The sequence below is a fragment of the Ruditapes philippinarum genome, unplaced genomic scaffold, assembly GCF_026571515.1.
Source record: "Ruditapes philippinarum isolate M1 unplaced genomic scaffold, ASM2657151v2 ctg2063_1_1_1_1, whole genome shotgun sequence".
Classification (NCBI taxonomy): domain Eukaryota; kingdom Metazoa; phylum Mollusca; class Bivalvia; order Venerida; family Veneridae; genus Ruditapes; species Ruditapes philippinarum.
Genome location: NW_026853715.1, coordinates 1 through 26,746, shown reverse-complemented (window position 1 = coordinate 26,746; position 26,746 = coordinate 1). Strand labels below are relative to the sequence as shown.

The window sequence follows — 26,746 nt, the reverse complement described above, 5'->3', positions numbered from 1 at the left end:
CAATTAGATATGTAATGAATAATATTCATGTGGTTTCTTTTTTTTTCCACAATAAATTAGAGCTGAAACAGAGACAAAAGCTAAGCTTGAGAAAGTAGCCGAAATTAAAAAAATCAATGCCAATATGATGGCCATAAAGTCAGAAATCTCTAAATATGAAGACACCCTCAAAGAGTATCAGATGTACAGGACTTTCTTAGAAAATTTAACTCCACAGGTATGTTTACAATGAAATATTGAAGGTTCATGTAAAGATATTTATATATTTTCTATAGATATGATTCTGTTAAGTTTTGTACATATATCATTTGATTATGACTGTAAAGTTTTAAATCTTTATTCATATGCTAATCTCCGTGTAATACATGCTAATCTCCATGTAATACATGTGAATCTACAAATATACCTAAGTTATGGCTGTAAAGGAATGATATCTTTGTAGTTTCAGCTTTCATTTTATAGACCCTTTCATTTAAGACCGTATTCAAGTTGTCGCCCTTGGATGACGTCATTGGGGGATTCGGTGGACAATGCCGATACGATTTAGTACAATAATATAAGTACAATAATAGAGGGATATAAAGATCTTAATCCTTTCTCTTGTAAGATTGAGATTGCCAAAATTTTGTGTAATTGAATAAGATATTACATAAAAAGGATGGTGAAATGATAATAAGGTTAACGATTTGTTTTAATAGTAGACTAGATATTGCTGGGCAACTGATCATGATTACCATGTTCGTTCAGGTAGTTTCGAAAAACGGCTGCGAAATAATTAATTGCAAGATACTGGTTTATTAAAAATCATTTTTATTTAAGCATTACAAAGGAAAAGAAAAACAACAATATAAATCTATGTAATTTCAAAAAAAATGTAAAGGCATAAAAAGTAAAAATTCTTTTGAATGTACATGACAGTATACTATTTGTGTCGGCAAAAAATGCACTCTCAAAAAATCGTACATCACACCAATAATTAAGCTGGTAAAGTAATATTTTCAACTTGATACATTTTAAGTCATACTCTGCTTATTAAATATTTAAAAAAATCACAAAAAAACAAAAACAAGTTGTGCCAGTTGGTAGGACTGTGGATTGAGTATCAAATCAGTAAGGCATGACCAATAAAGCCCCTAGGATGATCCATAACAAAATTCGGACCATAAATATTTTGACAACTAACAAAAGTGACGTAATCTGATGTAATGTTATAACTCTAAAAAATGCACCCTGGTGATTTATGATATCACAGCCAAGTGCCGCTTGTATATACAACATAAGCACCCTGTTAATTAATATGTTACGGCCCAGTGGCGCTTATATATACACATCTATTTATCTATGAAATAAGTTACTGGAAAGGTCTTTAATAGATTTTTAATATCAAAATTATCTTATTATCGTCTGTTGCGAATCTAAAATTATAAAAGTCAATGCCACATGGTTTTCGTTCTTTCCGGAATATTTATAAAATTATATCCTTCACTGGTTCTTTGAAATATTTTTTATACGGCATAATGAAAAAGAATCAGTAAGTATTGACAGAATGCATTCTGTTATTGTTCTATTAAAGCTTGAAAAACAATCATTAAAAGACATTGGCAATCTTATTTTCATGTTTGTCACAAATACGCCGGAATTTTCTAAATGACAGAAAATAACACAGAAAACTAGAAAATGGCCATTTAAATTTATAATAGGCAATTTCAGTGTGTATGGGTGTTTATAAAATATTAAAATTTGATTTAGTTACTAGCTTTTTATCCTGGCATTAGAGAAAATCTAGATCTAATAAATATATTTACTTTGAAATTTCGATGTTTCACTCTGTAGCGAAAATTAATCTCAATCTTTGTTTTTGTATTCTTTTCTATTGTCTTGATATTGAACTTATGTATGCATGCGTAAATTTTTACATGTTATAATCATAATTGAACGGTCAGTATTTAAACGCATTTAACTTTTCAATAAGCTAACATTCTTTGCGACCTGCATAGTTTTATCCCCCATTTACGTCACATCCGGTAAGGGAAGTAACTCTTCCCTGACTGTTATCGCTTAAATGAAAGGGTCTATAGGCATTATAACTGTTCTGTACACAGCTTTTCCGTGAAGTAAATGTTTTTAAAGACTTATTTATGCATATGCCTACCAAAGATTCATTATGTTTTTGTTTTTAAAATGTACATATTAGATAAAACTGTTCTTTTCTAAATATCATTAAGTATGCATCTATAAAAGCAACATTATAATATAATGGTTTTTTTTCTTTTCTTTTTAACTGTTTATGAAATGGTTGAGGCTGTTATTACAGGAAATAAAGAAAGAGATAGATGAAAGACGCACAAAGAAACGATCAGAAAGAAGAGCAGAACGTGAGAAAATGAAAGCTGCTCAAAGGACTACCTCGGATCTTGTACCAGAAAAAACTGAAACAAAGACCAAAAAACGAAAAGGACTCAGTGACGCTGCTAAAAAAGGATCAGCAACAAAAAGGTTTAGACATCTAAATTGTTGAATTTTTGTTTTACAAAATACCCCCAGGATGGTTCAATATTACTGTATAGATAAATCACTGATGATTTGTAAGCAAGTATTAATGTAAAAGCAAAAAATTAAATTGAAAGTAATTTGTGCATATGTAGAGAATAATGAAGAGAGGAGCAAAAAGGATAGTCCTAAATATAACAGCTAGAAAAAAGGATAGTCCTAAATATAACAGCTAGAAAATGCCAAGTAACATGTAAATTAGTAATTATGCTTATTTTAAATCATGAAAGAAAAATAAAGAACAAATCAAGGTGAATAAATGAAAAAAATGAAAAACTGATTTGATAGCATTTTGAAGCAAGTCATTAGTATTTTTTTTAATTTCATAAATGATAAATATAAATGAACAATTTACATTATTTCAGAACTGCAGAACAAGAAAGTACTGTATCCACGGTAACTGAATCTGATGATGATAGTGATGAGGTATGTTGTAGAAATTCTCTTGTCTTAAATCTATGTATAATAACTCTCACATATTTACAGACATACATGTATCTCACTCATAATCATAACCATCTTACTACTAAATAAAAATCATTCATTGTATTATGTTTTTCAACAAATGAGTTGTCAAGCTGATCTGTTTGGTTAGAAGATTGTTAGGTCTATAAATATAGAAGCTGGAGGCTCAGAATTTCTATTTCAGATTGAGACAAAAATATTTTTAATGCTATTCAAAAGCTGCATAGACATGAATTAAATCTGTTATCAGACACTTGCTGATTTAAAAACTTATAGACACAGTAGTGCTCAATATTGTTTTATAATGCATAATATTTTTTAACTGAAATTAAATTGCAATCTTTCTCGCATGATTGATTGATTATTTGATTGATTATTTGATTGATTGATTGATTGATTGATTAGAGTGATATGGACAGTGAAGGTACAGAGAGCAATAGTGATGATGATGATTATTCTGATTTGGTTTGTTGAAGTGTTCACAACATTAAGTAGATTTTGTATATGATATTCATGTATTGTATCACAAGATTTTATCTCAATTGTTTTTAGAACACCAGCCTAATACAGGCTAGTTCATAAGCTACATCACAATCTATTTAAATATATGTACCTTTTCACTACCCTGAACTGTGTCTTATTAGCTTTCCGTTAAGTTATAAAACATCTTAAAGAGAGGAAACTGAATAAAATTATCAAATATCTATCATTTAAATGATGCATCATGCTTAAAACAACATCATTGAGTAGGTGTTAAATGATTTATGGGAGAAACTTATAGATAATCTTCAAATATAATTTAAATTTTGTCTCAGATATATCATGTGGTTATTAGTATGAATTATTTATACTAATTTATAATATTCGGTTAAGCTACATAAAATATCAAATGCACCAAGGCCAGGCATTAGGCAAGTGGATTAAGATGAAAGCCTTTCACTGTAAATCGGGATCTTTGGGTAAATAACTGTTTAAACCTGTTCATATAAACTTATAAAGTTAATCAACTGTTTCATTGTACTCTTGATTTATTCTGTCAACTACTTTGTTGTAAATTGGAAATTCACTCTTGACAGACAAACATTCACTATTTGTTTTTTAATTCTGAAAAAATCATTAAAAATATAATGATTGTCCTTTTTGATTATTTTAGAAAATTAATGTAATACATAATAAACTTCTAAATAATTAAGTGGTCAATTTCCATGTTATATTAAGATCAAAGAAGAATTTATATGAGCTGGAACAGCCGAATACTCTTCATGTTCATTATACCATTTTCATGGTCGTTTCACCATTTTCATGGTCATTTCACGATTTTCATGGTCATTTCACCATTTTCATGGTCATTTCACCATTTTCATGGTCATTTCACCCTGTTCATGGTAAATTTCACCATTTTCATGGTCATTTCACCATGTTCATGGTCATAATGAAATTCACCATTTTCATGGTCATTTCACCCTGTTCATGGTAAATTTCACGATTTTCATGGTCAATTCACCATGTTCATGGTCATAATGAAATTCACCATTTTCATGGTCATTTCACCCTGTTCATGGTAAATTTCATGATGTTCATGGTCATTTCACCATTTTCATGGTCATTTCACAATATTTGTGATCACTTCACCATTTTTAGCTCGACTATTCGATAAGAATAAGTAGAGCTATTGTAGTCACCCGAGCGTCGGCGTCGGGGTAACCACTTGTGTTAAAGTTTTTGTAATAGTTTAAATATTTTCATAATTAACTTCTAAATAATTAAGTGGTCAATTTCCATGTTATATTAAGATCAAAGAAGAATTTTTATGAGCTGGAACAACCGAATACTCTTCATGTTCATTATACCATTTTCATGGTCGTTTCACCATTTTCATGGTCATTTCACCATTTTCATGGTCATTTCACCATTTTCATGGTCATTTCACCATTTTCATGGTCATTTCACCCTGTTCATGGTAAATTTCACCATTTTCATGGTCATTTCACCCTGTTCATGGTAAATTTCATGATGCTTATGGTCATTTCACCATTTTCATGGTCATTTCACAATATTTGTGATCACTTCACCATTTTTAGCTCGACTATTCGATAAGAATAAGTAGAGCTTTTGTAGTCACCCGAGCGTCGGCGTCAGCGTTGGCGTAACCACTTATGTTAAAGTTTTTGTAATAGTTTAAATATTTTCATAATAAACTTCTAAATAATTAAGTGGTCAATTTCCATGTTATATTAAGATCAAAGAAGAATTTATATGAGCTGGAACAACCGAATACTCTTCATGTTCATTATACCATTTTCATGGTCGTTTCACCATTTTCATGGTCATTTCACCATTTTCATGGTCATTTCACCATTTTCATGGTCGTTTCACTATTTTCATGGTCATTTAACCATTTTCATGGTCATTTCACCCTGTTCCTGGTCATTTCACCATTTTCATGGTCATTTCACCATTTTCATGGTCATTTCACCATTTTCATGGTCATTTCACCATTTTCATGGTCATTTCACCCTGTTCATGGTAAATTTCATGATGTTCATGGTCATTTCACGATTTTCATGGTCAATTCACCATGTTCATGGTCATAATGAAATTCACCATTTTCATGGTCATTTCACCCTGTTCATGGTAAATTTCATGATGTTCATGGTCATTTCACCATTTTCATGGTCATTTCACAATAACTGTGATCACTTCACCATTTTTAGCTCGACTATTCGATTAGAATAAGTAGAGCTATTGTAGTCACCCGAGCGTCGGCGTCGGCGTAACCACTTATGTTAAAGTTTTTGTAATAGTTTAAATATTTTCATAATAAACTTCTAAATAATTAAGTGGTCAATTTCCATGTTATATTAAGATCAAAGAAGAATTTGTATGAGCTGGAACAACCGAAAACTTTTCATGTTCATTATACCATTTTCATGGTCGTTTCACCATTTTCATGGTCATTTCACCATTTTCATGGTCATTTCACCCTGTTCATGGTAAATTTCATGATGTTCATGGTCATTTCACGATTTTCATGGTCAATTCACCCTGTTCATGGTAAATTTCATGATGTTCATGGTCATTTCATGATTTTCATGGTCAATTCACCATGTTCATGGTCATAATGAAATTCACCATTTTCATGGTCATTTCACCCTGTTCATGGTAAATTTCATGATGTTTATGGTCATTTCACCATTTTCATGGTCATTTCACAATATTTGTGATCACTTCACCATTTTTAGCTCGACTATTCGATAAGAATAAGTAGAGCTTTTGTAGTCACCCGAGCGTCGGCGTCGGCGTTGGCGTAACCACTTATGTTAAAGTTTTTGTAATAGTTTAAATATTTTCATAATAAACTTCTAAATAATTAAGTGGTCAATTTCCATGTTATATTAAGATCAAAGAAGAATTTATATGAGCTGGAACAACCAAATATTCTTCATGTTCATTATACCATTTTCATGGTCGTTTCACCATTTTCATGGTCATTTCACCATTTTCATGGCCATTTCACCATTTTCATGGTCGTTTCACCATTTTCATGGTCATTTCACCCTGTTCCTGGTCATTTCACCATTTTCATGGTCATTTCACCATTTTCATGGTCATTTCACCATTTTCATGGTCATTTCACCCTGTTCATTGTAAATTTCATGATGTTCATGGTCATTTCACGATTTTCATGGTCAATTCACCATGTTCATGGTCATAATGAAATTCACCATTTTCATGGTCATTTCACCCTGTTCATGGTAAATTTCATGATGTTCATGGTCATTTCACCATTTTCATGGTCATTTCACAATATTTGTGATCACTTCACCATTTTTAGCTCGACTATTCGATAAGAATAAGTAGAGCTATTGTAGTCACCCGAGCGTCGGCGTCAGCGTTGGCGTCGGCGTAACCACGTATGTTAAAGTTTTTGTAATAGTTTAAATATTTGACATATGGCTTTGAAACTTTGCACACTTGTTCACCATCATTACCTTAACCTGTAAACAGGAGGAGGTAACTGTATCAAGCATTTTGACAGAATTATGCCCCTTTTTCGACTTAGAATTTACGTTAAAATTTTTGTAATAGTTCCAATATTTTCAAAGTCCATTGACCTATGGCTTTGAAACTTTGCACACTTGTTCACCATCATTACCCCAAACCTGTAAACAGGAGGAGGTAACTGTATCAAGCATTTTTTTTACAATCAAGCACTAAGAATAGTCGAGCGTTGCTGTCCTACCGACAGCTCTTGTCATAATGAGTATCACATATGGAGAATGAGTAAGTCAGTGTTGTTTATGACACACTTAAACCCTTACATGTATACACTAGACAAGTACTATAACTTAAACTTGTAACAAGTACTAGACTTAAGGTTTTTGTATAACTCATGTCAGAATTTGAAGTGGAGAAAAACATATAAATGCTTTACTGCCAATTGATTTTATTTCCTATTACTGTCATTATCTTAATTTGCTGCCAACACAAACTTTTAAACATTTTTATTAATTTTGATTTATTTAGGGGGATACATTAACATTGTCAAAAATGTTTTTACCAAGATATACATTGTCTGAGAGCTTAAGAAAGGTTTTCTTTTACCCATGTTAACTTAATTATAGTTCTATTTTGAATGTTTCCAATGTTATTGTTTTTTTGTACCTAATTCAAGGGCTTTCTTAAAGCTTTTGAAAACTTGTTTTTCTGTACGCCCGATGACCTTCAGGATGAATTATATGGTATAGCATTGTCCGTCTGCACTACAAAATATGAATAGGGGCCATTCAATTGTAAACAGAACAAAAGAGAACAATAGAGCCCATTCCATAACAATAGATTAAGGGGTCAATGGCCCTCTTTTAAACAAAAGAAAATAACAAAAGAAAATTCAAAAGAAAAGAAATAGTGCTTTACCACATTTTGGTTGCTTGTTCGTAGGTATTTGTTGTCCGCTGCAATCAACTCATTATTAATTGAGTTTATAATGCTCCAATCTTTACAGTTTTTTAAGTAAATTATCAATTTTCACAGAAAAAACTCTTGAGGGATTTTAGTGATTGTCTTTATATTTGACATGTAAGGATGTTATATTAAAATACATATAAGGTGCAATCAACTTATTATTAATAGAGTAATGTCCCAAATTAAAGCATTTTTTAAGGTGAAATTTTTGCTTTCAACTTTTGAAGGATTTTAATGTTTCTGTTTATATTTGGCATGCAGGTATGTTATATGTTAAGGCACATTTTATCATCAAGTGTGTATCATACCCCTGTCTCAGGGGAGCTTATGTTTATTAATGAGCAGCGTCATGACAATACCAACATAATGGGATTGCTACCAGCATGCATCCAGACCATCCTGCGTATCTGCGCAGTCTGATCAGGATCCATGCTGTTCGCTTACAAACCCTATTTCAAGTAGAGAAACTGATAGCTAACAGCATGGATCCTGATCAGACTGCGAGGATGTGCAGGCTGGTCTGATTCCATGCTGGTCCCAAACACATTACATTGGTTTTGTCATCAGACGCGGCTAATTTTTATTTTCACTGCACATTACCTTTTCAAATTTTTCTGTTAATTCATTATTTTTTATGAAATTAATCATGTTTTCCAAATGCATAAATTATAGTATAATGATTTTAAAATTGCTCAAAAAAGTCCCTTATTTTTTGGCCTCATTTTATTAAAAAAAATATACATTGAAATCTTTTGTGTAAGTAGTTTTGTATTGTTTTGTTTATGACATCACAAAGTAAGCATTTCTTAGTCCTCCAAATGTCTGCTTAAATATTTCTGAAAATTTTTTTTACGACATATAATGAAATTTTAATGGTTTGAAAAATGCTCAAACTAGCTTTTGTAGTTTTAAAGAATATGAAAAACATGCTTAAATATAAGCAACACATGTTTGTCTAGATTTTACTTTACAAATTTTGTGATCTCAAATAAAATGGAATTTTGAAGCTTATGAAAATTCTATTTATTATTTATAAACAATAAATTAAAAGATTGGGAGGGGAGAACAACACATCAAAACACCAGGTCGGTTTCTATATTTTACCAGTTTCGGGTACTATATACCCTTCATCAGGTTATCCTTATTATTTATAAAGATGAGAAAGTCAGAGCATCTTTAGAGCATTTCAATGTTTCAGATTTTATTTTTTATTGAATCATGTAATTTTTTCACTTATTTATGAATTTTGTTTTACAGGATTTGGAGCTATATTTCACAGATCCCCAACAATTGTTGGATATTTTTGCTGAGTTAGAGGAACAAAATCTTTCGCTTATTCAAAATAGTCAGGAGACCGAAGAAGCTTTAGAAGAAATGAAACAGAATATAAAATTGACAAAGCAAAAAATGTAAGTTTTATTTGAAATAGACTATAAAATAGAAATTAAGACTTTCGTTAAGTAATTTGAATTTAGATGTGTAATATTTATTTGCATGTGTAATAACATGCTGATAACAGGCAAAGGGTATAAGGCAATGTCTTTGTGTATGTTCATGTTGCACATGATGTTGCTATCTTTATTGTTTAAATAGCATGAAAGTTATGTGAAAAGTCAATTACCCTCAACAGAATATTTATAATTTTAACAGCTATATATCAACTGTTATGGTTATTTGATATTTCAATTTCAGGGAGAAAGAAACATCTATATTAAAAGAACAGATAGATAAATTAAATACACAGATCAGAAAAGAAGAGAAAAGAGCAGAGGAACTTAAAATCAAAGCAAAGTATGTTATTTAGTTTAAACAATATTTTATTTATAATCTACACATTTACATAATAAAGTACGTAACATAAAATTTACGGATTGAGAAGGAATTTCAAATAAATGGTAACAAAATATAAATATCTAAACTAAACTATACATATCATATCGACTTGTTTATACATACCATATTTATGACAAGTATTCATGAACTAAATTTAAGATACATTACTGTTAGATTAGAGGTATAAGCACGATTATGAAATCATTTTTACAGGGATATATTGCTTATTTTAGTGTTTGGTCTATTAAACTAATATGTTGAGAAAATTTAATGATTAAAACATGCGCATTGAAGGAGAAGTAATTAGAGAAAAGAAGTAGAGATAGGAAACAAGAGAAAGAAAGAAAGTCACTTTACTACTATGAAGTTTTCAAACGGATATTATTATGTATCAAATCTTTTTGTTTCGAGCTCACATGAGCTAGCTCAGGATGAGCTTTTAGGATTGCTGAATGTCCGTCATCCGTCCACACTTGTTCGTTGACACTCTAGCGGTCACATTTTTGCCTCAATCATCATCAAACTTGTCAGGATGCTTGTCTAGGCAATAGCTCGGATGAGTTCGAACATGGGTCATCTCGGATGAAAAACTAGGTCACAGGAGCTAAAATTAGAAAAACTTTGTTAACACTCTAGCGGTCACATTTTTGCCTCAATCATCATCAAACTTGATCAGGATGTTTGCTTAGGTAATAGCTTGGATGAGTTCAAACATGGGTCATCTTGGATGAAAAATTAGGTCACAGGAGCTAAAGATAGGAAAACCTTGTTAACACTCTAGCGGTCACATTTTTGACTCAATTGTCATCAAACTTGGTCATGATGCTTGTCTAGGTCATTGCTTAGATGAGTTCGAACATGGGTCATCTCGGATAAAAAAACTAGGTCACAGGAGATAAAAAATAGAAAAATCTTGTTAACACTCTAGTGGCTACTGTTTTGGTCCAAATATCCTGGAAATGTATTATATGATATCTTCTTTCACCTACAATGTAGTGAACTGGAACTTTTTGGACATCTTCGTTTAGTCTTTTTTTGAAAATTGCAAGCAATGGAGCATTTCTTAGTTTGACAGGGAGATCGTTCCAGTCTTTAATCGAAGATGGTAAAAATGACTTTGAATAGAGTTAAGTTTGACAGAAAATATTTCTAGTGTTACTTGCATTTCGTAAGTTGTATACTGAAGTTTGTCCTACTGTGTTTGGAACTATGGAAGGTAGATATTGTGGAGATAGGTGATTGAACATTTTATATAGCAGAATTAGTTTGTGTTTATAGTGTCTTACTTTTAAGGGTTGAAAACAAGTGTCTTCATACAGATTTGAGAAAGAAACAAGTTTTGTTGTACCAGTTATAATTCTGCAGGCTTCAAGTTGGATTTTTATATGCACAAAAGAATTTCGGGCATATTATTTTATACCCCCTGGCGTCCGTCCGTTAGCAATTTGGTTTCCGGAGCATAACTTCAGTTCTATTTGGCCCACAATATTCAAACTTCACAGGATGATTGTCCATATTGGGTAGAAGACCCCTATTGATTTTGAGGTCACAAGGTCAAAGGTCAAGGTCACTATGACCTTAAAACTGAAAACAGTTTCCGGAGCTTTTACTAAGTCCCATTTGGCCCACAGTGTTCAAACTTCATAGGATGATTGTCCATATTTGGTAGAAGACCGTTATTGATTTTGGGGTCACAGGGTCAAAGGTCAAGGTCACTATGACCTTAAAACTGAAAACAGTTTCCAGAGCATAACAAAGTTCTATTTGGCCCACAGTGTTCAAACTTCATAGGATGATTGTCCATATTTGGTAGAAGACCCCTATTGATTTTGGGGTCACAAGGTCAAAGGTCAAGGTCACTATGACCTTAAAACTGAAAACAGTTTCCCGGAGTAGGCCTGAGTGAATAATTACAAAGCATTTGAACGAAAAACATGCATTATTATACAATAATGCACAAAGAATTAATATCTATTTCCATTCTAACTGGTCCAGAAAAAATATAATTATTATTATAAAGTTGGACTTTATGTTTGGTGGTTAAATTTGTTTTCACTTCAGTGTTTCCAATAGAAACGTTCTTTTAAGGCTGTTCCATTGGGTTGAAAAAACTGTCGTTAAATCTATCGTGTGTAGAAACATTTTGAGAATAACGAGTTTTGAAAACGTTGATAAAACTTTGTTTGATTATTTTATTTCACTCTATAATTTTTCAAGCGAAATGCAAATTATTAAAAGTGAAATAAATGTAAAACTTAACTCGTTTGCGACATTAAAATAGCGTACTTGATTGTTTTGCTTGTGCTGTTTGGCGCTACATTGTGACAGTCACGTAAACAATACTTTAAACGTCTGTGCAGTGTTAATGACTGAATTAAGATATTGGTGTTCGGATTCATTTTCTTAGTTAGACCATTTTCTTTCATTCTAGATAGTTTTCACAACAAAATTCGACAAAAAATTGTTTTTTATTTATCAGATTTTTCAAACAAAATGGCGCCCTCAATGTGAAAATACACAGGGAGATAATAAGAACTGCGAGTGCATTGTTGTAGAATAATGCACGCTTCTGGCCTTCTTTGTTTATATAGAAAAATTTCCAATAGTGTTAGAATTAATATTTTAACATTACTTTTTACTGTTGGCCTAATAACTTGTTTGAGGATTTTCCAATAATCAGATGTGTTTAGATTTTTTTTTTTAATTTTTCCGACAATTTCTTGGTATTTTCAGAGAGTAAGTGAGTTGTTTTGTTTCATAATGTTTTCAATTTATTCCAGTTATCTTCATTATTTGATTTTTTAGCTTTATCATGCGCTATTTTCCTTTTTCTTATACATTTTGTTATTTCGTTACGCATCCATGGAGGATCTGATTGTCTAATTGTTACTGTTTTGTTGGAGATGTGTTTTTTTGTTGTTTTATGTTTTTGTATTGTAGACAAGTGTGTTCAATGAATATGGTGAAATGACTGTGATAAAACTACATTGTGAATATAATTAAGGGAAATGGGATCAGCATAATTTGAAGGCAAAGTTCATAATAATAAAAACTAAAGAATTTTGTCATTATTTTTAAGTTTATAATATTTCATCTTCAATTTCATATGTAATGATGCAATTTGTTTATTTAGTCTTTCAAGATTTAATGGAACATAATTGAATCATTATGTATACAGAAAGTTGTATGCCTCTGATTTTATAGGGGCTACTATAGGGGCTACTATAGGGGCTACTATAGGGGCTACTATAGGGGCTTCTATAGGGGCTACTATAGGGGCTACTATAGGGGCTACTATAGGGGCTACTATAGGGGCTACTATAGGGGCTTCTATAGGGGCTACTATAGGGGCTACTATAGGGGCTTCTATAGGGGCTACTATAGGGGCTACTATAGGGGCTACTATAGGGGCTACTATAGGGGCTACTATAGGGGCTACTATAGGGGCTGCTATAGGGGCTTCTATTTTCTCATATAAAGAGTATTTGAAAGTACAATTGAAATAAGTATGTCAACTACTCGGGGAAACAATAATAAATTACTTTCTATTTCAATTCTATTTAAATTAATTAACCTCTAACATTTCGTGAGCTATTAAAATAATAAACCCCTGTTTATCAAGAACCCCCTGTTTATCAAGAAGTTTGCTGTTTGTTTTTTTAAATCACATTCTAATCTTCTTATTTCTTGTTATCTACCTGAAAACAGCGCAATGAGTAATTATTATGATTTAATTATACCTGTTGCTTCCTTAAAGATTAATCATACCTGAATAGTAACAGATTTAAAGTAATCATTTCTTACATTATGTTTTCCTCTTCCAGCAAACCTGAAATGTTGCCATATAATCTATACTGTGTTAGTGTCCAACTTTAATTGCCATCCAATGAAAACGCTGTATTTCTTAAAAATTATGTGCGTTAATTTTCATAGAAGAACGAAAGTCGGTACTATATCGAATTTCGATCATAGTCGACTTCTATTTTTCATAGTACTTCATAGAACGACATAGTGACATAATAAAGTGAGTGATTATGAGGCCAAATAAAGTTTGACACTAAATATGTTAGTATTCATCCGTAGCTGTGCTACAGAAATTAGAAACATTCTCCTGTCGCCATCACTCCCGTCGAAGTTTCTAATTTCTGTAGAACAGCACGGATGAACACTAACATATACTTGGTGTGACATAAAACCTTATCAAACAAACAAACTTATATTATGTTAATGTATGATTTGTTATGGATGTATATTTATTCTTGTAGAATGTTTTCCTATGGCGAGTTTAAACAAGAAGATCAGGAAAAGATGCTGGCTCAGCTAAACAAGAAAGTGGAGGAGGTGTATCGAAGCTGTATAGGGGACAATGAGGCAAACATTAGGTTAGTGGGCAAATCTATTTTTATTTACCCCTCCCACTTGACAAACACATTTAGCTGTTTGATAATGCAACAAACACATTTTATTTTTCTCCATGAAATATTGATGTAAAACTTTTATTTTTTTTGTTAAATATTTGAAGATGATATATTTAGATGATATTTTATGAATTTATCAAATTTGTATCATTATAAGAGATCAAAAACTGTTTTAATTAACAGAGCATATAGTATATACATGTATTATACTGTCAATGTTGAAGATTTCTTTAAAATGAATACAATAATGCATATTTTTTGGTGGGTTGCTGTAAAAAATGTTGTAACTGAGGTTAATCAATTTGCATATAGAAGATACAATTAGTTTTACATCAAATTATTAATTTGAAAGATAAAATGTCAAGTTGTCTTTATTAATGATCATGTAGCTAGACTGTGTACAAGTGTGGATTGAGTAGATAAGACGACCTTATCAAGATTATAAGTCTGTAATGTGAGAGTTTGATGTAACACTGTTATAACTTGATGATCTTAAAGGAGAAGTATTATAAGTTAAAACAGTGTTATGATAAACCCTACACCTGTTTTATGAAGATTTACTGACCATCTTTGTGCTTACAGTGAAATATATAACATTAATATTTTGGATAAATTTAACATTGTCTTGCATTATATATTACCTACAAAATGTTTTAACTTTAATTGTAACAAAGTCAGTAAATCATTACTAAACAGAACTGATGGCTGTTATCCCAGAATGATTTTATAAAACTCTCAATGCTCTGAAATTAAAATCTGTTTCTGTATCATAAAGTTTACTGTAATTTCCTCTTACACCATCTATGTTAAATATCTAAATGGACTCGTCCATCTTTCAGGCTGAACTAATTCATCATTTTTAGGGAAAATTTCAAAATAAATACTGACTGAATAGCCAACAGTGCAGCCATGATCAGATGGCACATCCCCTGTCTGATCTCGTTGTACACTGGTTGTATTAGTATATAACTCTAGCTGCCAGCAGGCTGAAGGTTAAAGGGAAAGAACTTCTATAACTTTATTATACAGAACAATGTAATTTGAGAGTTTTGTATGTGCAAACTTGTTTGTTAGACTTTATAGCTAAAACATATGATTAATTTATATAATAAGCTTTGTAACTGCCATATTTATTAATGTGTTTGTTCTTAGTTTTTTTTAATGCAGACAAAGACTGTACTTCCATATATTCTAATGATTTATATGCTGAAACTTCCAATGCTTGATTGGACTTGATTGATAAATCATTTTAAACTAACTCTGGATTGCATTAACTAAAATGGTCATATAAAATGTCTCAATTATAGGCTTTCTAGAAGGGCATGCTGTGGGCATCAAACATGAATTTTGGCTTATATGTACACACTTCCTTTAATTTTACGAATTTGGTTACTACAGGGTCTGCATGGTTCAAACACTTTTTATCTCTGAATATGATTGATATGTTAATTATGACCAGTGGTACAATAGAAATGAGTCTTTGACTGTATCTTGTTATTAACTAATATAGATAGTCATGAATGAGTGATTAACATCAAATGCTATAACTAACTTCAAATTTAACAACACCTAAGCGTAAACAAATGAAAATTCATGCAACAAAATGTAAATTCAGATAATGTAGGGAAAATGTAAATTGATTACATGTATTGTGGTTTGCATAATTTGGAGGACAATATATATGAAAGTTGACCTAAATCATAATTGCATGAATGTTCATTGAAAAAGTAGTCAGAAATATTTGATCTACACATTTACTATATAGATGATCACAGTAGGTTGTGTTTTAGTTATCTTCAATATCAGTTAATGTTCTGTCAGGAATCATTGATCTGTTCAATTATTCAAGCAAATGGATTGGTTTTTAAGTTGTAAGTTTAAAAATAGAAAGAAGTTTTAATAAAATAACATGGAAATGAACTGTATATTGTAATAATATCACAGTGTAATTCAATTACATAAGAATGGGAGTTTTATTTCATAGTTTTGAAGAAAGTTGGACACAAAAAAATTACTTTTAAGTTTTGATACAACATAAGGGTCACAAAAATGAATTTTGCACCAGTGTCTGTATAATATAGCAAGTACCTGCCATGGTAATTATTATCTTTTCCAAAAGGTTGAGGTAGGATGATTATCAGTATAAACTAGTCCTACAGATTCATTGCCTTTTTTTTCAAAATTGCAAGAATGACTGTTTTATAATAATATTTTCTTTCTAATAATTTAAGTCTAATTACAAATGATTTTCTCAAGAACATTAATTTACCTTATTTGTTTTGGCTCCAGGCTTTATCTTTGATTTTTTTTTTGTCTAAGTTTTTGTTTTAGAGCGTAATTATAGCTTTCATTATTCCTGGTTTATATCATTATAAGTATCTTCAGTCTTTGTAAAGCTAACAGTCTTGTCTAACTGTCTTAGACTTTTAAATTTCTACATAATATCAGTCTGATATTAGTGCTAAATGAAGTAAAAAAAGATTTATTTCTAAGTCGACTTGAACAAAAAAATTTCAAGGGGTCAAACAAAGCTGTTCTAACTTAATGAACCTGACAATCAAGATATACCAGAACTGTAAAGAACGTTTAATTCAGCACCTGCAACCCTTTCAGAAATATTTTTTTTAACTAGTCAACTATTACATCTTATTTCATATGAATAGTTGTGGGCAGTCTTACAGGTGGAAAAGGCAAAAAATTAGATATCGAAACAGACTGGGAAATTATACTTGATAAGTATGGGAGATTTGTTTTTTTTAAGTTGGTTACTGTTCCATGTTAATTAATGAAATGTTTTCTTTTGTTGTCAATTTTTTTGACATTTGTATTGATTTTTGTACTTTTATCAGAATGAATATTTTGTTAAGTAGTGCATTCTGCATTTTATTCTGAGGTGATGATTTCTTGATTGTATTATTATTGAAAAAAATGCCTTTAAGATTCAGTGAGGAGTTGATTAGTCATGGGTTGGATCTTTGGAGCTCTAGTCTCAGACAGAACTCATACTTTACTACAATGTATTAGGTTATTATAAAACACACACGGAGATAAATTAATGTTGAACATTAACTCCCCCCCCCCCCCCTGGCCACAAAATAATTTAATTAACAGCAGTAGTTCTAATAGGTATGAAAGAACACTGTAATAATGTAGATCAGGCCGTGCTTAGTATAATGATTCTCTCAGGCATGTTCCCGTCTGACATCCTTTGATTTATCAACAAATAGTTCCAAGTTAAAGGCAAGAACCGTCTTTAACACAACTTGAACTTATGCAGAACATATTGTTATAATTTTACCTCAATATATCATATGAATGATAATTATACCCTAGTACAATACAGATGAACAATACAGTAGATTTAGAAGGGTAAAAAAAGTGTTGTTAGTTCAAACAATCAGTTTTCACTGTAAAATAAGTAATGTTCAAACACAAACGTTGTCACAATGAGCAAAATGTTATGTGCACAGAATAACATATGTTGATCATGTCCCATTACATTGTACAGTATTTGAAGCATTGTCTATTTACTTCACAATATAATTTGATTTTTTTGTTGTTTCTTTGTTGTTACTGATTTTCTGTTGCTTGCCTTTTGTCAGTTTTTGTTTTTAAAAGTTTACATGGTTGGTGAATATATAAACTGCCAAAATTTGAAATATTTAGTGTCAAAATTGTATTTTGTTGTTTGTATTGATGTTTGTGTTCTTTAAATTTGTTTGTAAACATTTAGTTTACTTATTGCTGATGCTACAAAGTTTATCTGAACTTTAAGGAACAAATTGCTGTAACTGTCTTATTAGTTAACCATAAGCATATGAAATTAAACACAGATAGAAAACTCTTGTTGTTAGGCAGATTTAAACTTTTAAATTTTAACAGTGCCTGTATTTCCATTCTTCACTCTTTCCTTCCTAGTAGTTTTCTTCTTATCACTTTCTTTTTTTATCAATTATACCAAGGGTTTGTTGGAACATTGCTGTATCTTGTTACAACAGTGTCACTAATTGTACCCTTGTTAACTCAAATCCTGTTGCTGTTTTTGTCCACTATCTAGGGTGTTATTTTGAAATTCACAACATTTTAGTTGACTCTGCTCACTTACACTTATAACAATAGACATAAATGGTCTGTAGTGATTTTTAAGTCATTTCACAAAACCATGATTTGCTTTTTACCTGAATCACACATTGAAAGGCATTTACAAAGACACAATCTTCTCTATATAGATTTAGTCTTCTTTTGCTTGCATTAATTAGCTGAACTAATGCTAGAATTTACAACTGCTAGTTTGAAGCAAGAAAAGCACCTTCTGGAATAAAAGTCAGCCAAACACATGCAGATATGGTCATTAAGACAAGCTGCTAAATGACCTTGACAAGGTTGTTAAGATTTGACCCCTGACCCATCATGTCTGTGCCTGATTTGTCTTGATCTTACAATATATCAGTTATTTTCATATTGACATTTTATCATGGACAATTGACATACACATATTTATTTTCATAAAGTCTTTTTCACTTTTAAGTTATAAAATTATTCATGTCTAGTGATATTCTACAGGTAGGCCTGTATGATATACTTCTGTGTGAATTTTGGTCTATAATAAGGCCTGAATTCACACTCATACAGGTAATACCCTTATGAGTATCATAAATAATGAATCATTTCATTATAAGTTACAGCATTTATATTGTCTTTCATTTCAATAAATCAATTAGTCAGTTTCATGTTTCATAATAAATTTAGTGAAGAAAAAAATTATGATAAAATTTCATGTTTTGTCAGAAATTTACAATCCATCTTAGATCCATACAAAAGTTTAAATTTATCAGCAGAATCACAATACGTGATCTACTACGTATGTGATGGTGTGCTGTAGTTTTCAGAGGACATTATAAAGCCAGAGTTTACTCAGGCATCACTACAATATGTAGTGTTATTAACTGACACAGGTCCTGTGGCTTTTTCATGCTTTCATAGGCATTACAAATACATTTTTTTGGCTTTTAGGAAAGTTAATCGCTTCATTATACAATACTATGCAAAAATTGATAGTTTTCAGTCATCATAGTAAAAAATAGTCATCATGCTTTATTGATCAAGATAGATGGCATGGCAAGATAGATGGCATGGCAACTTAAGTTGTAACCTGTAGAAAACTAATAGAAACAGACTTATCCCTTGAAAAAAGAAAATGTTAAAAGGGGAGAAGAAGAAAAAAACAGGTTGAAAAAAGGAGCATTTGCATTTTTTTGAATGATTTTTGTATCATGTTATAGCCTTTGAAAGTATAAAATGATATAATTTTTTTTCCCACTTCAAACATTTTCATTCCCCTGGTTTGGTCAAATTAAATCTACATTGGACATTTGAATATGTCATGTCACATGACCCTCCAACTTGTTTATGGAAGGTTGATGATATTCTCAAGGCACAATTACAAATACATGGAGACTAGGGAACCTGGGTGTTTCTCCAATATGAAAGATAGAATGTTGTCATGTGGCTTATAATATGTGACAAAGAGACACAAAACCAAATAAAAAAATGTTTCCTTTATCTTGTTTCCTATAGTCACATATAGTTTATTAACTAGGTATTACAAGTATGAAATAAATGTCATTTAATGAATGACAAAGTTTCAGAATTAATCATCAATTTGTGGATCATTATTTTTGATTGTTTGTGAATTTAACAAAAAGTTTTGTTAGTAATTGCCAAATGCTGTTGTTGATGGGGATGTTATTTCATCATTGATTTTATTCATATGTTATTGTGAAATAAGTTGTTCATTAAAATTTTCAAAAACAATCATTTGGCACTGTCTGTTAGTGTTGTGATACTTATGTTGTTGTTGTTGTTCATGATGATCTGAATATCCTTTCAAAGACTATTGTTATGTTTTATAAAGTGTTGACGCAATGAGAAATTTGTATGTCTATTTGTATTTGTATTTGATAAAATAGACAATTTTGGCCTTCTTCAAATTGCATGAGAGATAAATGTGAAAATTTTGGCTTTCTTCAAAATGCATGAAAGATAAAGGTGAAATTTTGGCTTTCTTCACATTGCATGAAAGATAAATGTGAAAAACTTTGGCTTTCTTCAAATTGCATGAAAGATAAATGTGAAAATTTTGGCTTTCTTCACATTGCATGAAAGATAAATGTGAAAAACTTTGGCTTTCTTCAAATTGCATGAAAGGTGAATGTGAAATTTTGGCTTTCTTCACATTTCATGAAAGATAAATTTTGCTTTGGCATTCAACAATATGAATAAATTTCACCACAAAATGAAATTCAATATTTTTTTTTTTGTATTTCACTTTAATTACAATCTCATGTAAATATTCAAAAAGACAAAACTATATAGAAAGAAAAGTTCAGAAAGTGAGGACAATATTCATTGAAAGGGGGATTGTAAATGTACTAATTCAGTGTATATTTGTACATTTCAGTGTTATCTACAGTGTTGTTAACCTATGTTTACATCTCCTCATTGTATCATTCACTGACATTTCATACATCTTACTTTTTATATCATCAAAATACATTATCTTATGACTCAACATTTATGAAATTAATGTGATATAAATGAACATGAAGTAGACCCTTTCTTCATTATCAGCTTCTATATCTGTGTGATAAGTATCGCAGCCATGCAAAATGCCAAGTTTTTTTTATAAATTATATGAAATTGTTTTAAAAAAATTCACCTTACAACAGGTATTTTTTTCATTGATTTGAAATTTAAAACTTTTGATCTTAAAGATCAAAATATGTTTTTTGGCCAAACAAAATATATATGTCTGTCACAGCCTCAGACTCCCTAATGCTCTCTTTTTCACAACCATTCATTGATCACATTTTGAGGGCATGAATAAATCAATACATCGCAGATAATATATGGCATGTTATCTTATAATAAAAAAAAAGATCCGCAATATTTATTTTCTGCTCAGATGAGGCAATAAACAGACAATATATTTTTCTATTGGTTTTGTATAGTATTCATTTTGTATTGCTTTAACATTCATTAATCATATAACCTTGTCAAACATGATTTGCTGCATTGCTTGTGTCTCTCCTATAAAGCACGCTCCAGATGTTGACAAACATAGAGAATCGACTTGAGGAACTGTTTGAACAGATTGAGACCATGCCACAGGATAAAGTCGAGGCAGCAGAAAAGGTATTTTTAAGTTAATTTACAATAAAACAATTAGACCAATTTGGGAAAATTTAAAAAGTTTATTTTCACTCTAAAGTGGTCAAGATTTAAAGGTACAGTCAACTCCACTTAAAACCAACTCGCTTATAACAAAATATCATTAATAGCCAAATTAATCTGAAATATCTTGCAAATTCCTTCTTCATTTTATATTAAATAATATAACTTACTAGCTTTAAACAAATTTTCAGCTTAAGCAAACTATTTTCAAGTCCCAGGTACTTTCCTAGGTTAAAACATACTGTTATAATTTTATCTACAATGTATATGCATTTCAAAGGATATTATTAGACTATCTTTAGCAGGACTACTATTGTTTATTAAAAATAATTGTCTGTGCAATTTACCTTATTGCTAATGTTTCATATGAATTAACCTGTGAAGGAATTTACTTAAAACTTCCAATGTTTTAGGGATCATAATTGTTGGGCAAAATCCAATTACCCAGAACAATGACATAGATTTTGATAGACTTTAATGTATTCTCCTTTGTGAACTCAGTATATCCTGATCATGGATTTGAATGCAGTTTATAATTCCACTGCTTTGTACCTACATTCTGAAGCTGTTCAGTTGGCTTACAGGTTTGAAAGATCAGTGGTTTTAAGTATATGCCTGTCCTTGTCTGAAATAGCTCTCTCGACTTAGAGGTCTTCCGCCATCAGAGATGCTGAAAAGTCAGAGTATGATCTTAAATATCATAGTGTCATTATATCTAATAAAGTACAATATAGCGACCATCTTGTTATTTGGTTATTAAATAAATGCCACTAATTTTTAACTTTAGGCCTGTAAACACTACATGTTAAAAATTGATGATATCATAGTGTCATTATATCTAATAAAGTACAATATAGCGACCATCTTGTTATTTGGTTATTAAATAAATGCCACTAATTTTTAACTTTAGGCCTGTAAACACTACATGTTAAAAATTGATGATACAAAAGCATTTCATGTAAGAAAGCTTTGTAGCTAAAGTTTATCTTGACTGTCTTTCTTAATTGCAATTTGACCAGGGTGAAAGTATTATTTAGTTATGAATTTATATTAAAAATTTACAATGATATATACTTTCATTTTAATTGTTTTCTTGGTTCTCTTAAAACTGAATGAGTTCTGATGTTGAAAATGTTTGAGAAACACTAAATTATGTGATGTCATGATGCTTATCCATTCCTTACATTATATTGTAAGTGTATTTACCTGGAAAAAAATTATCAAGAAAACTGGTGATTTTTGTTGTCTTCTAGCCTTTTCTCTTTCACTATTGGGTAATGTATTATGACTATCTATATGGATTGTTTTTGCTTTTGTTCAGGCAAAAGAAAAGGAGCGTAGGTTGAAGTTACGTGAGGAGAAGATGGAACAACAGAGATTACACCAGGAAGAGAGAGTCAGGAAGGCCCTGGAGAGAGCGAAGGCCGAACCAAAGAAACAGGTACACCTCATTATTCATCTTGTTTCCACTTGCTAAATCAATTGTCTTGTTATTATACTCCCCGAAATGAGGGCATATCCTCATCTTAATTTCAAATAATTGTTTTACATATATCTATATATACATTGTTAAAAGACCATTTTATTAATAACTTTTAGTATTGCCATTTTAAGAGGTTAATGAAAAGCAAAAGTTTTTTTCTATAAACTGCCAGTTTTGAAAACCATTTTTAAGAGATTTTTTTTTTTACATTTTTGTACAAACTAACGTCAGAAAAAAAAACATGCTTCTTACATCATTTCGTTAAAATGGATATAATAATTATATAAACATTGATTGCTTAAACATTTCCATATGGAACTCTTTTTGTGCCCCGCCTTTTCGAAGAAAAAAGGGGGATATAGAAATAGGCTCCGTCTGTCTGTCCGTCCGTCTGTCCGTCACTCTTTCGTGTCCGGTCCATAACTTTGATATTTATAAAAGGAATTTGAAATAACTTGGCACAAATGTTAAATATAATAAGACGATGTGTCATGCGCAACAACCAGACCCCTACCTCCTGGGTCAAGGTCGCACTTGCTCATTCAAGGTCAACATTGTGTATTTGAGGGTATATGTTGTGTCCGGTCCATAACTTTCTTATCTATGAAGGGATTTTGTAAATACTTGCCATAATTGTTCACAATAATCAGACGATGTGTCATGCACAAAATCCAGTCACCTACCTTCAAGGTCAAGGTCACACTTTGAGGTCAAATATTAACATAGATTGTTACAGAGTATATTTCGTGTCCGGTCCATATTTTTGTCATTTATCAAAGGAATTTGTCATTTATCAAAGGAATTTGAAATAACTTGGCACAAATGTTTGTTATAATAAGAGGATGTGTCATGCGCAAAAACCAGACCCCTACCTCCAGGGTCAAGGTCGCACTTGCTCATTCAAGGTCAACATTGTCTATTTGATGGTATATGTCGTGTCCGGTCCATAACTTTCTTATCTATGAAGGAATTTTGTAAATACCTGCCATAATTGTTCACAATAATCAGACGATGTGTCATGTGCAAAAAACGGTCACGTACCTCCAAGGTCAAGGTCACACTTGGAGGTCAAATACTTACATAGTCTGTTACAGGGTATATTTTGTGTCCGGTCCATAACTTTTTCATAGATCAAAGGATTTTGAAAATACTAAGCAAAAATAGTCACTATAATAAGAGGATGTGTCATGCGCAACACCTGCATCCCTACCTCCAAGGTCAAGGTCACACTTAGAGGTCAAAAATTAACATAGTCTGTTATAGGGTATATTTTGTGTTGGATCTAGAACTTCTTCATAGTTCAAGGGATTTTGAAATAACTTGGCACAAATAGTCACAATGATTAGATGATATGTCAAGTACAACACCTGCACCCCTACCTCCAAGGTCAAGGTCACACTTAAGGTCAAAGCTTAACATGATACATTTTTAAATTCCGTGTTTCATTTTATTTTTTTAACAAATTTATTGTTGCATTTGCAGATCTAGCATTAATCATAATTTTGGACTGAATGTCCTGAGATCCATACCTCAATCTTTTGAAATAGCACAATTTTATGCTTCATATAAAACTTCCCGAGGCGGGGGACGTTGGTTCAACTCTGTTACAAATTCTTGTTTTTTTTTTGATACTTAACACTATTTTGTATAAGTTTTACATGAGAATGGTTTTGACATATTTTACCAATGATTTATTGACAGACTGGCAGAAAACTTGTGTTCCGATCAGAGCCACCACGACACAAGAAGAAGGAGGACGACAGAAATGACCAACAGAGCAAGGAGGAAGAAGAGTTAGCCTACTTCTTTTCTTGGGTGTAACTTTCATCACACACAAATTGTAGCTTTTATTATTCTTATACAATGTCGTGACCAAATAAAGACTATATAACTAAGTTTTATTTATGAAACAAAATAAGAAAATAAATGAATATGAATCAGTGATGTTATTTCTTTGCATTTATTAGTATTGTTTTGTGTAAGGAAAAGTTCTTAAAAAATCTTGTATCATACATAGCGGTTTAACATGAAGAAACATTAAGAGATGTTGCACTAGGGTAAATCAGATAACTTGAATTGTGAAGGTAATAATCTAAATCTATATCAGAAAAAGCCACTTTTAAAATGGTTTTATTTCTTATTTAAACTGACTGATCATCCAGTTGTTGATATAGACAGAATTTAATCCTGAAAAGATCAAGAGGGACAACATATTTAAAACTTACTGCACTCTAACATTGGCAGTAGTATAAAGTTAACTGGAAAAGTCTCTGGAAGTAAAAGTACCGTAATTTCAGGGAAGTCTTTTACAAACATCATTATATATTTCCTCAAATTTTAGTATAGCTCAAGACAAAAATTATTTAATTTCTAATTGGGTGTAACTAAGCACTCTGTAATATCCTTAGAACAAGTGTGATGACTGAGACAACGTGAGAACTGTACAAGAAAATGTCAACTCTTGTTTATTTGTTCAAACAAATTTCCATGATCATTGTTGATAAGTGTACACTAGTGTACATTAGTGTTTTTCTTACAGGTCTAAACTGTAAATTTTAATTTGTAAAACATTTTTTTTTTCAGTTTTAAACAAATCACTTTAGATTCCATAACACTGGTTTTTTATACTTTTATTTTTTATTTCACACATAATAAACTATGTTTTATTGAAAATAAAATCATTAATTGTAATGTTTGATCATCCATTTTTGGTGCTTGTAATACACAAAATACATAGTTAAGAAATAACTTCATTACACATTTTCTCAGAGAAATAACCCATCCAATGTATGTATTTTAAATAAGAAGATTATGTTTTAACATTTGTTACAATATAATGGTAAAATAATATATAATGTATTATCATGGCATTTCACCTATTATAAAACATAATAATTATTGTTATACATGTATACCAAAGTAAAGGATGTGTGAAATAATATAATTAACTATAAGACTTTGTTCAGATAATATATTAAAGATAAGCATAGCATTATTTAGGAGCTTATGGCAACAGTATCTGCATGTTCTAACATTGATATACATGTAGAGAAGTGTAAAAATACTGAAGGATACAAAATTATTTTGTTTTATAGTTGCTTTTGAATTATCTGAATGTGTTTGAATGTATCTTCCGTCCAATGTTATGACTGCCATTTTAGGTTTGTGTATTTTTGTGAAGTTTATTGTTAATGATTTTAAATTATTGTATATACAAGATAACGTGACTATTTTGTAATAATATTTTGAAATTTTTATATTAAAAGATATAGACAAAAAAATATGAAATAAAAATCAGTAAAACAAGTGAATTGTTTTTTGATTTATTTGCAGCATTAATATACATTGGATTCTGACTCAAGTTTTTGTGTAGTAAAAACATGGTTTTCTATAACTCCATTACATTTTAAAGAATTACTTAAATATCTGTTCATTACAATCGACCACATCACGTGATACGGTTCATAACTCTAACACCTTTATTTGTAACAAGAATTTGGCCCAAGACCATTGATGCTCCCAGAACTCACACACACTTGTCAATGTATTTCAATGCATATCAGCCATAAAATGAAGGCATTAAGAGCAAAAACTGTGTACTGTGTAAAAATCTATTTTGAGCACAAGTGATATAGCCTCCAATTTAACCAAAGTTAGGGGGACAATATGAGTATTTAACAACCAAATTTTTAAAGACATCAGTTGATAAATGAAAGCTGCATTTTTTAGTGCAAAAATTTTTTTTACCAGTCACTTAAAACCTTGACTAAAGTGACCACATCCTACACCAACCCAAAAA

At 30.9% G+C, this 26,746-nt stretch overlaps 1 protein-coding gene across 4 annotated transcripts in view; it reads left to right on the top strand.

The window, feature by feature from the left end:
• LOC132737623 (cilia- and flagella-associated protein 100-like) overlaps positions 1–24,914 on the top strand; it is a 34,753-nt gene extending 9,839 nt beyond the window's left edge. Inside the window, exons 8-17 of one of the 4 annotated variants that reach the window (XM_060724953.1) lie at positions 61–217; positions 2,315–2,496; positions 2,916–2,976; positions 9,238–9,389; positions 9,673–9,771; positions 14,079–14,195; positions 16,905–16,967; positions 21,329–21,425; positions 22,786–22,905; positions 24,649–24,914. In XM_060724953.1, coding sequence (XP_060580936.1) covers positions 61–217; positions 2,315–2,496; positions 2,916–2,976; positions 9,238–9,389; positions 9,673–9,771; positions 14,079–14,195; positions 16,905–16,967; positions 21,329–21,425; positions 22,786–22,905; positions 24,649–24,768 — 1,168 coding nt within the window. In that variant the 3' untranslated portion in view covers positions 24,769–24,914. Of the gene's footprint in view, positions 1–60; positions 218–2,314; positions 2,497–2,915; positions 2,977–9,237; positions 9,390–9,672; positions 9,772–14,078; positions 14,196–16,894; positions 16,968–21,328; positions 21,427–22,785; positions 22,906–24,648 lie in introns of those variants that run through there. The other 3 variants (XR_009626754.1, XM_060724954.1, XM_060724955.1) reach the window with 3 other exon arrangements.
• The last annotated feature ends 1,832 nt before the right edge of the window (positions 24,915–26,746 follow it).